The sequence below is a fragment of the Nyctibius grandis genome, chromosome 6 (assembly GCF_013368605.1).
Source record: "Nyctibius grandis isolate bNycGra1 chromosome 6, bNycGra1.pri, whole genome shotgun sequence".
NCBI lineage: Eukaryota > Metazoa > Chordata > Aves > Nyctibiiformes > Nyctibiidae > Nyctibius > Nyctibius grandis.
The window spans coordinates 74386081-74399528 of record NC_090663.1 but is presented as its reverse complement, the minus strand read 5'-3'; the positions used below and the strand labels follow the sequence as shown (position 1 = coordinate 74399528).

The following is a 13448-nucleotide window of genomic DNA, read 5'->3' as shown; positions in this document are numbered from 1 at the left end:
CTAGGAAAGAACGAAGGAAAAATGATGCTCACACCAAGAAGATTCTCCTTACCTTGGCTTGACGAAGCAGTCACTGGGAAGGAGGCTGAATCTTCTGCCCCTTAGAGCACGTGGCAAAGGGCAGCATTTGCAGACCACCTCTCAACAGGGAGCAAAGATGGCCCCAGCACCAGCTGCAACCAATGATGCTAACAAGCAACCCCAGCTGCCCTCCTCCTGCCTTAAATGCCTGTGTGCCAGAAAGTGCATCCCTGCTGGGAGCTCCCCAGGGTCAGCACCTCCACTCATCTGGGCTCTGCAAAAGCATCAGTCAATGCTCTGCCAATCCCAGGCTTTTCATGGTGCTCCCTCCACCTGCCTCCCATTTGCCTCGTGCTCTCGGCAGAGGCAGGTGAACCCCTCCTGCGTCACGAAGGGCTCCAGCACCTGTCAGGGGGACGACATGGCAGCCCTGCCAGGCCTCACAGAGGCCCATCTGATAGCTGCTCAGAAGGTACCACCAGAACGCTGATGGTCATATTGACATCCTAAATGGACAATGAGCCCATTTCTGTCTCTCAGAAAGAAACACTTTCCCCCATGTGCTAAATGGAAATGAATTATCCTCCCCTTCCTCAGCCGCAGGCAAGCACGGCAGCACAAGTGGCTGCAGCAGCTCTAAGGAGAGCTATTCACACACCAATACCCTTCAACATTGCTAGCATTATAAAAGGAAATTAAAATGGCTTTGCCCCAAGAAGCTAGGTAGCAGGTCTTTGGAGCATAAATAACTATTCCAAAAATCACTAAGTCTCAGACAGTAGATTCAGAGAGTTACGGAGCAAGTCAAGCCAAAGGCTGGCTGCCATGTGTAGAAGTCTTGGAAATTTTGATTCAACAGGCAAGCACTTCTTAGGCAGACACCTTCTTCTAAGTAGGCAGTACTCCATTTAACCACCCACACTGCAGTGTGTATTCGTATCTGAGATGAAGTGACAGGCGTGTTTGTTTAACAAGATGTCAAAGTGTCACTATGGTTCCCTCCCTCCTCCTTAGCTGCGTGGAAGACTTTACCATCTGCTGCCCAGACTTACTGCTACTCATTTCTCAGGGAGACAGATATTGGGTTGAAGTGGCAAAGCTCTGCTTTCTGAGACGCTTTAGTCACTGAAACGCTTGAGAAATCAGAGCCAAGTGCTTTGGAAAGCTATCTCAGCTATCTATGGTGATGTTGCCTGTTTAAACATCCATCCTCTGCCCTGCTGCCACCTCAGGTGAACCTGTTTCGGGGCAGCCTCCCTCAAACCCACTGAGATTCCCACATCTGCCACCAAGTCCTAGCTCCCAGCTTCTTCCCAGGTGCCCAAAACCAAGGTGAGGCACGGAGGGGAAGGGGGGATGCCCCACAGCAGGGTAATGGTGGGGAGGTGAAGGGCTCCTGGGGATGTGGCAAGGCAAAGGGGCATCCTGGGGATGCAAGGCATCCCACAGGAAAGCAGCCAGCACCCCAGGCGATGGCTTCGCTCATGGGAGAAATAAGGCGCTGGGACATGCGTGCACCATGAAGTTAGAAACCACCACGCTCGCAGCCATCCGTGCTGCGCAGTGGCAAAGTGCCACAGGTTTTCCCGTTAATCCCCTGTGATATTTCAGTGATTACTCTCCATCCCTCCCAGGATCATAGTTTACTTTCAGATCACACTTTTTCCAGCTGAAAATGCTGGCAGTGTTAGGGCAGCAGCACCAAACGTAGCACAAGCGCCTTCCTGACATAGGGATGGCCAGTTGGGAGTAGCTGTCTGACCAAGGAGGTGGAAGGATCCTTATCCTCAGCTCATTGTTAATCCCAAGGAAGCAGTTTGTGGAAATCCCTGGTTTTACTACATCCTGGAAAAATGTTAGTCACATACATATTTTTACTAAGTAACGTAGTTCCACTGGGCCTGGGATTTACACAGCATTGGAAAAGGATTGAAGTCTGTCCATTAACCAGGATCTTTGAAGCATCAGCATCTCCAGGGTAAGAACAGGTCAAAAAGTTAAGGAAAAAGCATTTCTCACAGTCTATGCACTCTGGCCTGGACCCCTTCTCTCCCCTTGCTCACTATTCCTGGCTAGTGGAAACATCAGCCAGATGTGCATGGGATAGTGGAGATTGCTTTCTGAAGAAACTTACTTCTCTCTTTTCTCTAAGTCACATGTACCTAAAATTAATTGCATCTTTTGTGTGTTTTCAGAAGGATTTTATTTTCCATGGCAGGCTATCAGGACTTTTGAGTCACTCCTAGAGACGCCAACCAAACACTGATTCATATTTTGGAGCTAAATCACCATTCTTCCCAAATCCCAGGAACAAAGCAGTAAGTGTGGAAAACAGCCTCATGCATCATCAGTAATTTTTGTTTCTTTTAGAAACACCTTCATTATTGTCACGCTGGCTTGGTTATGCACGGCTTAGGAAAGCCAACACCCAAAACAGCAGAGAAAAGCACATTCAGTACAGCAGGGAGCAGGAAACCTCTCCTTCCTCCTCCTCGCAGATCACATGAGGAGGTGGCTTGGCCTAAACCCAGCTAACTTGAGTCATCAGAGTGATAAACTGAGTAATAATCGTATCATACCTCCCAGTCATTAGTTACTTAACGACTGCTGAGCAGCTCCGTGAAACCTGCTGGAGCAGGAGGTGGGCAGCAGCAGCAGGGAGGACGAGCAGCCAGCTCTGGGGGCAAAGGGTTTTCCCCATGGGGCAGGAGAAGCAGAACAAAGAGCCATCAGGCTAAGGTTCACCTGAAGGTCAGAGACTACCTGACAGGAGCTGAGGACACGGAGCTCAGAGACGGGCCAGCTGCATCATCTCCTGAGCAGTACCACAAGGCCAGCCAGCAGCTTCTGTCACCAAGTCTGTACTCCACCAGTGGTGTTGTGGCAGATAATGCACCACCACCTGGGTTACCTGTCCCTAAGGCCACTGCTCTTATATATTTTCTTTGCCAAATCCCACCACAAATGGCAGGGCCATTAGGCTAGCTCATGGATTACTTGGACCACCAAACACTCTTTCCTTCCAGAAGTGTCTGGCCTTCTAGAAAAGGGAAAAAAGAGTTGGTTACAGATCATCCCACACAACAGGCATGGAAATAAACACTTAAGTCACGAGTTTGCCCTTCTGATGAGGGTGCCCAGACTCAAGAGCAGACAAGCCCCACTCTTCAAGTCTCTGAGAGCCAAGAGAAGATGCAAACCCCTTCCTGCGCTGGGGAAAACAGGGCAGGCTGTTATGCTTAGGAAAGATAAGCGCCTGCGTTGTCCTAGAAAGTCAGAGCTCTCATCACATCAGAGCACCAACCCACTCGGAAAGAGGAGTCCCACCTTTCTGATGACACTCGGCATTCACTTCCAGCCCTGGAAGGCCAGTTTAGTCCCCAGAGACGTGACCAGTCCCTTTCCCGTGTACCCCGAGGCATGCCTGCATGCACGCCCCACAACAAAAGCAGCTGCAGCTTTCTGGGAGCTCTGAGGGGCTGTGAAATCACCTTCACTGGCAGCTTAGAACAAGGCTGCATGCCACCCATAAAGGCAGCCTGTGAGTAATTCATCCTGACGGGGCAAAGAGCAGAGTTAAGACCCTCCCCAAAACTTGACTTCTGCTCAGCGGTGGAGCCCGGCCCCGTGTTTCTCCCCAGCTGAGATGACCCCCCTCTTCTGCCTCTCGCTGTAACCGCCCTGTGCCGAGCAGGCAGCCAGCTGGGAAACACCACCCTGACAGCGGCATTGACACCCCAACAGGCCAGGAGCAGCTGCTGTGCCCTACTCCTGGTCCTTGCAGGGAGGGAAAAGCCTGAGGAAAACCAGGGTGAGCAGGGGAGGGTCTCAGCAGACCCGGGCCTAACACTGCGCCGCTGCCCGGCCTAGCTCCCGCAGCAGCATCTCTCACTGCAGCCGTCCGCCTCCCACAAGTGACATCGGTACTTCGTAAAGCGCGTAAAACACGCAACATCTCAGGAAAAGTCGCGGTTTCCCCAGCCACAGGCGCTGCCCGGGTTCAGGCTGAAGAAGCTGGACCCCCCTCGGCCCCCCTCGCCCCACGCCAGGCCCGGGGCCCCTCGGCTGGCGCAGGAGGACGCGGGGACCGGGCACCCAGCTATGGGATCCCCAGCCCCCCGCTTTGGGGGCGACACCCCCCTTGTAAGGGGTCACCCCACCATCACCCCCAGAGTGCCTCGCGGGCCCCCACGCGTGGGGCAGCCACGCCGGGGAGCGCCATGCCCTGCCCTTCCCGCGGCTCTGGGGACACGGCCTCCGCGTGCCCAGGGAGGGAGACAAAGGGACACACACGTGTCCCCGGCATGGAGAGAGGCGCGCGTGGGGCTCCGCCGTGCCCGCGTGACACTGTTACCGAAAAAGAGTAACCAAGAAAACTCTCCAAACCAAATTATAGTTTAGAAAGCCAACACTGTTTTATTACAGCTGGGTGCATGGGGGATCTCTCCTCCTATCATGCACACCTAAGAACAAAAGCTTGCCCCTTATATACAATTCGGAGGGAAAAACCCACCCAATCAAAAAAACAACTTATACATAACACATTATGTAATGCATTACGTAATGTCTTTACACATGCGTACTAAATTGGGGAAGGGGTCTTTGGTGGTCTCTGGGGGTCGCTGGTGGTCCCAGTCCCCCTTAAATCGTTCTTGTGCACAAGCATGGTTGAGGCCTTCTTGTTTACAAGTACATGTGTTCCCGAGAAGAAGATACCGTTTTGGACTTATCTCTCCTCTGACACAAGAGTTTATGAATCAAATTAATTTAGACATCACAAAGTTGTTCTTTACAGTTTTGTTTTGTCTTTTGGCCTTATAATTAGCAGAGACCTTTGTTTATCTAAGAGTAAGCGTAAACAGCATGAATCTTTGTTTACTATAACCTTGTTATCAATCCCATAAACAAACTTTATCTACAAAACATGTAGATACTTCAGAGCCTATTATTATTATTCTATATTATTCTTAGCTAAAAGGAAGATTATTGACAGGAAAGTTTGTTCTGTATAAAGGTAACACAGAGCAGGCCTTTAGAGCCTACTCTGAGGCCTACTCTTGCGAAACTGTTGCTAACTTGAACCGTCTGGTATCAACGCAACACGGCGCCTCCACGCTCGCGCCGTATATGGCAGCGTACAGGAGCCCCACGCGGGGGTGGAACCCCGCTCCCGTCCCCGCCCCACGGCCCCACGGCTGAACCAGCCCGAAGGGCCTCGACGGGCGGAGCAGGGGGAAGGAGGTCACGGGGCCACCCACCCCCGCGCCCTGACGACCGTGGGAACAGCGCGCTCCTCTCTGTGACGTCACCAGCGGAAAACCTCCACCGGGCGAGACCACTCCACGGCGGCGGGGGGGGGTGGAGGGGATACGCGGCCGCGGGGCGCGGCTCCCCGCGGGTCAGCGCTCCGTGGCAGCGGGAGGGCGCGGAGCGGCCGCGGGAGACACCGCCCCGCCGGTCCCCGCGAGCGGGCTGGGGGCGGAGGCGCCCGCCGTGTGCTCGTCCCCCCCCGCCCCGGGTGCAGGTGGTAGGTGCCGGATGTACCGGCCGCCGCCGCGTCTATAAGCGCCGCCGCGGGGCGGGCGCGGGCGCCGCCGCTCGACGCGTCTCGTCGTGTCCCGCTCCGCCCGCCCCGCCGGGAGCATGTACCAGAGCCCCGCACGCTGCTTCTGCTCGGCGCTGCCCGCACTCTGCTGCGCCGCCGCCTCGGCCTCCCTCCTGCCGCGGCCCCGCGCCCCGCCGCCCCTCGGCCCCGCCGCCCCGCGGGCAGCAGCAGCGGGCGGCCCGCCCGCCCCGGGGGCACCGCCTCGCACAGGTGGGTACCGGGGGAGCGGGAGCGGCGCGGAGGTGGCGGGGGGGCGGGCGGGTGCGGAGCGCTGGCTGCCGTGAGCAGGCCGCTGGGGGGGGAAGGCTGCAGGCGGGAGGGACACAGCGGTGCGACACCGCAAAGACCGAACCGACCCGTTAGTTGGGGCAGCCGCTGAGCGTGAGCAAGTGACATCCAGCAACAACACAACCGGCGGTGCAGCAGGAGGGTGTCAGCGAGGGCTGGGTGACGGGGCTCGCTCCGTGCCCCAGCGCAGGCTGGCGGCTCGGGATAAACCCAGACACTCGCGGGGTGACCCCTCCCGTGCCCGAAGGGGCGTCGGTAGCTTTATCCCGCTGTCAAGAGCATACTGTTGGCTCGCTGAGCCGTTCTCTTGCCGCGTTGCAGGCCGTGTAGGATGTACTTGACTCACAGTGGGGTTTTTTTCTACTAGAGACTGTGTGGGAAGAGCCCAGCTCACCCTCGGGCAGGTGCAGGCAGCAATGCTCAGCTGCCAGGTCCCGACTTGCCTGTACCATTGGGTATCGATGATTACATCCTGTTCCTCGTTCCCAGAATGAAACCTGGAAAGCGCCCACCTGGTGTGGGTGCTTGGAAAGCATGTCCTTGGGTGCACGCTGTGCCCAGAGTGCATGTGAGGACAACACCTTGGCGTGCACCACCCTGCCTGCCCTCTGCCCGCTGACCTGCGGCGAGGCTCGGGGCAGTGACGGGGCAGTGACGCACCTGCCTGGCCTCTGCAGTTCAGATCCAGCCTTAAGCTGCATGTGTGGACAAGCAGCTCAGCTTGCCTCTGAGCGCGGCTAAAAATGCACATTCGGAGGAGAGGCTCCCAGTGAGAGCTGGGGCAGCGGCTGCCTTTGCTCCAGGCTGCTGCTGGTGGGAGAGGTGATGTGTCCAACACCTTTTATACAATACTCAAGGCTGTGTTACTTACCTGGCACGCAGGAGATCTGCTTTTCCCTACTGTCCTCAGCTGGGGTTGGGGTGAAGTGTGTTTGTTCCCTGTTGGTGCTGTTACAGGAGGGGTCTGACAAGCCAGGCTGGGGCAGGGTCCTTCCACTCCTGTTGAAGCCATGCCAGGATGCCAAATGGCAGGACTGAAGCTTCATGGAGCTACAGGGAAGAGGAACATATGTGCCTGTGTGCTCACAGCTGGCAGAGGCGAGCTCATGATTAGGGCACTCATGAGGAAAAGGGTTTCCAGAGCTTGTGCCAAGTACTGATTCTGTGTATTAACTCAGGGCAGGATGTGGGTTCCCTCCTCTTCCTGGTGTTGCCTGTTGACTAGGCAGCACCTCCCTTGCTGTGATGAGCTTTCTGAATCCCCATATGAGGGTCCTGACTCCCCTGTGCGTAAGACTGGCCTAGGTGCCAAAATCAGGACTTGAACTCCAAGGAGCAGCAACCACCACTTTTCATGCGGGTGGCCCACGGCTGCAATCCCATTGCTGGCCAAAACAAGGCTACACGTGTAGTATGATACCCAGTAGCATAGTATTTGTCACATGGGGATGGTGTCTGCCAAGTTTCTCCTAGAATTAGGGTTGCAGGGAGGACATCTCCAGCTGCTGCTGGACTCCTTGGCTGTGGAGGCTGATGCAACCACAGACCAGGCTGCAGGTGTGGTGGAGCTCTTCACCTGGCAGCGAAATCCCTGTGGTGAACAAGGTGGGGGCTCTTAGCCAAAAGCAGTGCTGGGAGGTAGGAGATGAAAGGAAGTGGAACCAGAATGCTGTTCACCTTCTCCAGAAGGTAAGGGCCCCAGCCCTGACACCCCTCTGCAGCCCCCTGGTCTGGCTGCATGCTGCAGCCCTCATCTTCGAAGCAAAGTCCTTAAAATAAAGTCCATCACTGCTCATTGCCTGAGATCCTAGAAGTTCATCTCTTCTGTGCTATTGCTGGATGACACAAGGAACCTTGAACTTTGCACCCTGTTCTTCTGAAGGTTAATGAACAGTTTAAACTCTTCCCTTGCCCTTCCTGTGCTGAGGCACCACCCTTGCTGAGAGGAAAGCTTTTTTTGTTTGTTTTAAGCACCTTGAATAGTAATCGCTGAGCTGGTGTTCCCTATTGCAACATCGCACCAAGAGAATCGCTTCCACGTTCACCACCCACTGCTAAAGTGCAAGCTCAGGAGTCCACTTGTTCCTCTGCATACACCAGCACCACAGTGTCACAGCACCGGTAGCAGACATTATCCCAGCAAGTTCCAGGTCATTTCACTTGGACTGTAAGGATCTCAGAACTGTGACCTTGTACTTGCCTCACTGCCATGAACATGCTAAGCATTGCAAAAATAAATGAATTTTGTCTTTGGAGCTTCAGTGTTCAGGTTGCTGGTCTGGCCCCTGTTCTGCAGAATGATTCAGTTCATGCTGTCATGGTTTCAGCACTTTGAGGACAAAGAACTTGTGCAGTTCATCAGTCATCTTAAGCCGGAGTGTTCCGGCAGGAGTCCCCCTTCAGCCAAGGGCTCCCAAGCCACCTACAACAGGCCTGAAAGCATTTGATTGACAGCCTGGGCCCTCTTCCACCCAACCATCCCTGGGCTCTCAAAAGAAGACAGAAGCTCTTTTTACTTCCTGAGACATGACTGACTTTAAAAGCTGTCAGATCTGTGCTGCAGCTGGGTTGTAGCACATCCTATGCAGGTTAGGCTATGCCTGACACCCCATAAAGAGCTAGATACCCCGTGACCCCAGGGACGATGAGATTTAGACAATACTCTGGCTTTGTTTGCAGCTTGGCAGGTGCACAAGTGAACTTAGACTTTATCCTGCTGTAGCAGATGTAAGCTGCTTAGAGCTTTAGGCTGGACTTTTGGCTCCAGATATACCACACCTAGCTTCTCCCTGGTGCCAGCTTGTCCCTTTCACCATCCTCCCTCTGATTCAGGTCAAGCAATGAGCAGCCCAGGCTCTTGCTAATGGCTTCTAGGAGCAGAATAACTCCCCGTTATTCCTTTGGAGAGCCCAACATGAGCCGGGTTCATGCATGGCATGGCAGGGGCTGTGCGGAAGGCACTGCTTCTGCGTGGGCTTCCCAACGCCTGGCAAGTGCTGTGCCAGGAGGGAAGGGCAGGGTCGTGCAGGGCATAGGGCTCGTGGTTGTGCTCAGCTGCTGACGGCATCCCTGAGGTAGCAGAAAGCACCATGTACTTCTCTCCAGCTGCAGCACTTAACTGTGGGTTGTACCTACTCCAAAAACAGGCGAGGAGCTCCCTGTGGAGCTTTCATTAAAAGCTCTATTGATTTCTTTGGGTTTCTGCATGGCTGCCTGGGAGCATGTAAGCTGGACCCTTCCGTAACCAGGCCAGAGCCTGCTTTCGTTCCTGCTCCCCATCCCCTCGCAGCCGTGTCAGGGTCCTGCTTAGGGATTTCATGTTTAAGCCCGCTTCCCTCACCATTAAATGGCATTTCTTCTACTTCAGCTGTACTTGGCTTTTTGACAAGAGTTGTAAACTAAGACAGACTGCAGAAACAAATGTTTTAAACACAGTTCCCCTAGAAAGACATTCATGCTTGTGAGCCCAAGCTCACATCTTTGAGGAACTCCTGGTACTTTAAACTTTAACTAAAAGGATGGAGATGAGGAGAGACATCCTACATCCAATTTAAATTCCCAATTTATGACTTACTTAGAACTGTGCAGACTGCCATCTCCATTAGAGACAAATGCTGCAGATTAAATAAGGAGCAGGCAGGATTTGTCTACCTGCTGGGCTCTCTCCTCTGTGAGGAGGGGAAAAGTACACCCTATTCTGTTTCCTACGACACATGCAGAAGTTAATCTTAGCCCTGCTATTCTGGATAAAAGACTCCTTTCTTCCCTTAGCAGACACCTGCATGATGTCTTAAACCAGCCCGTTCGCATGCTGCAGAGGTTAGCAGCCCCCGGTAATGAGCACAACATGGTGTGAGCGCAGACAGAACTAACCCTGTCCCTGCATCCTTCCTATTTTATCCCAGATTCAGGAACAGGCTGCTGCAGAAACCACAAATTGCTGTAACGAGGTTACCTGCAAGGCACCCGAGTGGTGAGAAGTCACAGTGGACATCCCTAACACCATTTTTTTTTCCTTTCCAGTGTGTTCCATGGGAAACAGCACCAGCCGGCTCTATAGCGCGCTCGCCAAGACGCTGAGCAGCAGCGCCGTGTCCCAGCACCAGGACTGCCTGGAGCAGCCGGATTCAGCACAGCTGGATCCTATAGACCCCAAGGATTTGCTGGAGGAATGTCAGATCGTTTTGCAGAAACGGCCACCCCGGATTCAGAGGGACTTTGTGGACCTCAAGAAAAACGCTGCCAGTAACCACCGCCCCATTCGGGTCATGCAGTGGAACATCCTTGCCCAAGGTAGGAGCTGCCTCTAAGCTCAAGGTGTGACCTTGAGATCAAATGCAGCAATGAAAACCTTTAAATGCAGATGTGTCGATGTAGTTAGGCCTGCCTGGGACTGGCAGAGCAAAGGGAGAGAGGTGAATTACATGAGGCACAAGTGAGGGCCAGGGGAGGGAGATTTTCACCACTTGAAATAGAGGCTTGTCTTCTGTTCTATAGGAAAGGAAAAAAAGATCTCCCCTTGCAACTCTGATGCCAAAGATAGCTCTGAATGCCTGTCTTAACTGAACACAGTGTGTTCAAAAAGCTGTGACCCATCACTTTGACATAGTCATTAACCCCTTCTGTAAGTTTTATTATTTGTAAAGCTTCTCTACAGTTTTCTGATTAGTTTACTGGTGAACTGTTCAGGGATTCAGATCTGCTAAGGGAATTCTTAATTCTTCAAAATAATTTTAACTGTTTTTCTTCTCAGACCCCTGAAGTCAAGGCTGTAGGTTGACTTATGTAACAGCCTCATCTTAAAATCTTTTGGGGTGAGAAATCCCGCACGCAGGGACTGCCTTAACATTCTGCAGTTAAGTCACTCCTATACCACTGCATTTTTTCTTAGGCTTAAGCTGTGGCAGCCACGTGTGGAAGCACTTGCCGCAGCGTAGTGATTTTTGGGAAGAGGGGGAAGAAGTCTTTAACTTATATCTGTAAAGGGAACTTCATTTTTTTGGAGAGACTTCAGTGTTTTGAGAAGGGGTTCTCATACCCATCGGCAAGCCTGGCACCCTTAAAGTCAGCAGCTACTCCTGAAAAAAACATCACTTGCACGTAAACTGATGTACACATGTTTTACAGAGAAAGCAAAGTGTTGCAAAAGCCTCACGTCGCTTCCCATTATAACCTCCTGCACTGTGACAGTGACAGACTGCCTGCTCTCGTGCGGGGCTGCAAGCAGCCATTGGCTGCTGCAAGGTGGCAGCTGGCTCCTGAGAGCAGAGCTTTGCCTCTGGCCTCTGCAAAACCTGGACGAAGACAGCCTGTTTTAGCTATCCATAACTTCTTGTGTTTTTCTCTCCCCCTCCCTGGTAATTTCAGCTCTCGGAGAAGGCAAAGACAACTTTGTTCAGTGCCCCATGGAAGCTCTGAAATGGGAAGAGAGGAAGTGCCTCATCCTGGAGGAAATCCTTGCGTACAAGCCTGACATCTTATGCCTGCAAGAAGTCGACCACTACTTTGACACCTTTGAGCCACTCCTCAGCCGACTGGGCTACCAATGTACTTTCTTCCCGAAGCCGTGGTCCCCGTGCCTAGACGTGGAACAGAACAACGGGCCGGATGGCTGCGCCTTGTTTTTCCTCAAAGACCGCTTTGAGCTCATCAACAGTGCTAACATCCGGCTAACCGCCATGAAGCTGAAGACCAACCAAGTGGCCATAGCTCAGACCCTGAAGTGCAAGGAAACTGGAAGACTGTTCTGCATTGCTGTCACTCACCTGAAAGCTCGTACCGGCTGGGAGAGGTTTCGGTCTGCGCAAGGCTGCGATCTTCTCCAGAACCTGAAGAGTATTACCCAAGGTGCAAAGATCCCTCTGATCATCTGCGGAGACTTCAACGCAGAGCCAACTGAGGAGGTCTACAGAGAATTTTCCAACTCCAGCCTCAACTTAAACAGCGCATACAAGCTGCTGAGCCCCGACGGGCAGTCAGAGCCCCCGTACACCACCTGGAAGATCCGGCCCTCAGGAGAGTGCCGGCACACGCTGGATTATATCTGGTATTCTCAGCATGCCTTGAATGTGAACTCAGCCCTGGGCTTGCTGACTGAAGAGCAAATTGGGCCCAACAGGCTGCCATCATTCAATTACCCTTCTGATCACCTCTCTCTGGTGTGTGACTTTAGTTTTAACCAAGACCCCGACAGACTGATGTAACGCGTTGGAATGCCACCTGGTATTGCAGTGTCTTAAACTCACCACTGTTTTATTTTAGAGAAAACTTTTGAAGCTGGAAGCTATTGAAGGATGAGGAGATACTGTTGACTAAACGTTATTTCAGGCACTTGTTTGGAGTTACACTTGCTGTTCAGCACTTGTTAACCTGGGGCCTCTTGAGGGAGGAAGAAAGGAGTCAGTGTTCTCGGCATGGTGTTCTTGCCATGTCGGGGTTTGAAAACCGGAAGGCAAATGAGCTTTATCCTTTCACTAACACCCATGTTTAAGGATTTAATCCTCTAATGAATGTGGAGGCTTTAGTATTTAAATCAAAACACTTGTGTTTGTAAAACAACTTGCCCTGACAGCATGCTAATTTTATTTATTTCATGTTAAGCTTGAGCAAGTACCAAAGGGAACGAGGCTCGACTACTCAGTGAGATTCTCTTACGTCTTTTTCTGTTGTAATACGAAGGAAGGTTAATGCAGTTCAGACATGAACAAATCTAAGCTCGTACCACATTTTTACATGACTTGAGATGATGATTTCATTAAAAGTGAATGGATAATAGCGTAGCGTGAGGAAGGCCCCCTCCAGTAAGAGCAGGTGAGGAAATAGAGGCTAACTATTCCACATCATGCAGTAATACCCTCACTTTTCCAGGTGAATGTGCATGTGTCCGTTACACACGTACAGCCTGTAGGTACATATACACGGTGACCGTTACCTTTGTCTCTTCTGTGCTTCCCTCCAGAGGACACACCTAACCAGGGAGTATTTCCTCCTCTGCTTCAAGTATTACTTTTCTAAATGGTTTAAATTTGTAGTCTTGTCAATCTTGCTGTTTCCGTAAAGGGCCAATCTTCATGTTGAAAGACATCCTTTTATTTATCTTCAGAATTTAAAGCTACCCTGGAACCTGTTAGGAGATAAAATTTATTTATTGACAGAAGTTGGTGATCCTGCATCTGACTTGAAATCATACAGCAACAGTGTTCAGGAGCCTCTTTCCGTGGCCCAGGGGAACTCTGGCTAAGCACCTAGGCTACGACAGAGCTGTGTTAGTATACTAACTCTTGTGCATGGAGTGGTGCTCATTGGTATGACATAGGTATTGCATAGATGGATTGTAAACATGCCCTGATGCTGGAAAATGAGGTAGGGAGAGAGGAGGGAAGAGAAACAACAGTTGGGAGTTGGGCTGACATTTAGATAGTTGGGAAAGATGTGGCAGAGCAAATAAAGCAGTACTTCCATGTAAAGTAAGGCCCATAGTAACTCTTAAATGTTCCAGGTGTTTATTAATAAAAGTCTTTGGAAAAAAAAGTAA

The 13448-nt window shown here is 52.1% G+C and overlaps 1 protein-coding gene across 1 annotated transcript; it reads left to right on the top strand.

Moving 5' to 3' along the window:
• The first annotated feature begins 5572 nt into the window (after window positions 1-5572).
• Window positions 5573-13448, top strand: NOCT (nocturnin). The gene is made up of 3 exons (XM_068404002.1): window positions 5573-5836; window positions 9938-10207; window positions 11282-13448. Exons 1-3 carry the CDS (start codon window positions 5665-5667, stop codon window positions 12115-12117), a joined length of 1278 nt encoding a protein of 425 aa, XP_068260103.1. The 5' UTR covers window positions 5573-5664; the 3' UTR covers window positions 12118-13448.

Bases quoted from the DNA above. Each gene is read 5' to 3' on its own strand.
- NOCT (XM_068404002.1), top strand. From the start codon at position 5,665: ATGTACCAGAGCCCCGCACGCTGCTTCTGCTCGGCGCTGCCCGCACTC. The intron at 5,837-9,937 runs GTGGGTACCGGG...TTTCCTTTCCAG, and splicing joins GGGGGCACCGCCTCGCACAG to TGTGTTCCATGGGAAACAGC. The intron at 10,208-11,281 runs GTAGGAGCTGCC...TGGTAATTTCAG, and splicing joins GTGGAACATCCTTGCCCAAG to CTCTCGGAGAAGGCAAAGAC.